The following is a 1121-nucleotide window of genomic DNA, read 5'->3' on the forward strand; positions in this document are numbered from 1 at the left end:
AGGGAGCTGTGGGCCCCCGATGGATCTCCACGCTCACCCCTGCTCTCCAGCAAGCTTAGAATCGGTCATTGACATCTTCCTGGGCCGTAATTTACACCCCGAAATCACAACTATAGTCCTCATAGTGTCACCCAGAAATCACACAATCGCATCTATTTTGTTTTTCGAGGCAGGGTCGTACTAAGTAGTTCCAGCTGACTCTGAACTCACTATGTAGCCCTGGTTGGCCTCAAACTCATGGCTATCCTCCCGCCTCAGCCTCCCGAGTGCTGGGATGACAGGCGCGCGCGACATAACACCTAGCTACCGTCACATCTGTAACGCGCATGCACACACACACACACACACACACACACACACACACACACACGAAACGAGGTCATTGTCACAGTCATCCCCAGGGGCGAGGGTGTAGTTCGGCGATAGAACAGCTTGCTTAGCATAGTTGAGTTCAAATCCCAACATTGCAAAAAATAAAATAAAGTTGCCTACGATTTCAGGGGGGCTTGTGTGGCCTAAGAAGCCAGTTGGGAGTTTATTCTTTCTGTTTGGTTAGTTTTGTTTTCTGGAGACAGAGTCTCACTATGTCTTTCAGGCTGGCCTTGAACTCACTATGTAGCCCAGGCTGGTCTCGAACTCACAGCGATCCTCCCGCCTCAGCCTCCCGAGTGCTGGGATGACAGGCGTGCGCCACCGCACTCGGCTTAGCAGTTCCTTTTGTAAACGCTCAGCCGCAGACACGGTGCACACATCTCACAAGACAAACCTGTCGGCGCCCACCGTCTCTGCCTCCCCCTCGGCCGAGCACACACGCGATCCCGCTCTCGCGGCTGCTGAGCACCCCTGACAACTGCACTCCATTTGGTGCACCTGCCTGGAAACAGTCTGGTTTCCAGGACGACCCCCCCAGCTGTCACACCCACAAACCGGCCAGCGTCGGACGGCGAGTCCCGCACCCTAGGCCTGCCTCCCACCGCACACACCTCATTCCCTACTCTACCCATCTTCGGGATCTCACAGAGTCCTGTACCCCGAGACCTGTGCCCTCCCTCCCGGCTCACCGGCCTGTGTCGTGGGCAACAGCTGCAGGGCGGCCAGGAGCAGGCAGACGGCAGCCCGCG

At 56.6% G+C, this 1121-nt stretch overlaps 1 protein-coding gene across 1 annotated transcript in view; it reads right to left on the reverse strand.

The window, feature by feature from the left end:
- Positions 1 to 1116, reverse strand: part of Col5a3 (collagen type V alpha 3 chain) — a gene marked incomplete at both ends in the record, with an annotated part of 34845 nt that extends 33729 nt beyond the window's left edge. The window contains one exon of the mRNA XM_033759587.1: positions 1062 to 1116. Within this exon, the coding sequence (XP_033615478.1) occupies positions 1062 to 1116 (55 nt within the window). The remainder of the gene's footprint in view (positions 1 to 1061) is intronic.
- Positions 1117 to 1121: the final 5 nt, after the last annotated feature.

The sequence above is a fragment of the Fukomys damarensis genome, unplaced genomic scaffold (assembly GCF_012274545.1).
Source record: "Fukomys damarensis isolate Sample0158 unplaced genomic scaffold, DMR_v1.0_HiC HiC_scaffold_37, whole genome shotgun sequence".
Taxonomy (NCBI): Eukaryota; Metazoa; Chordata; class Mammalia; order Rodentia; family Bathyergidae; genus Fukomys; species Fukomys damarensis.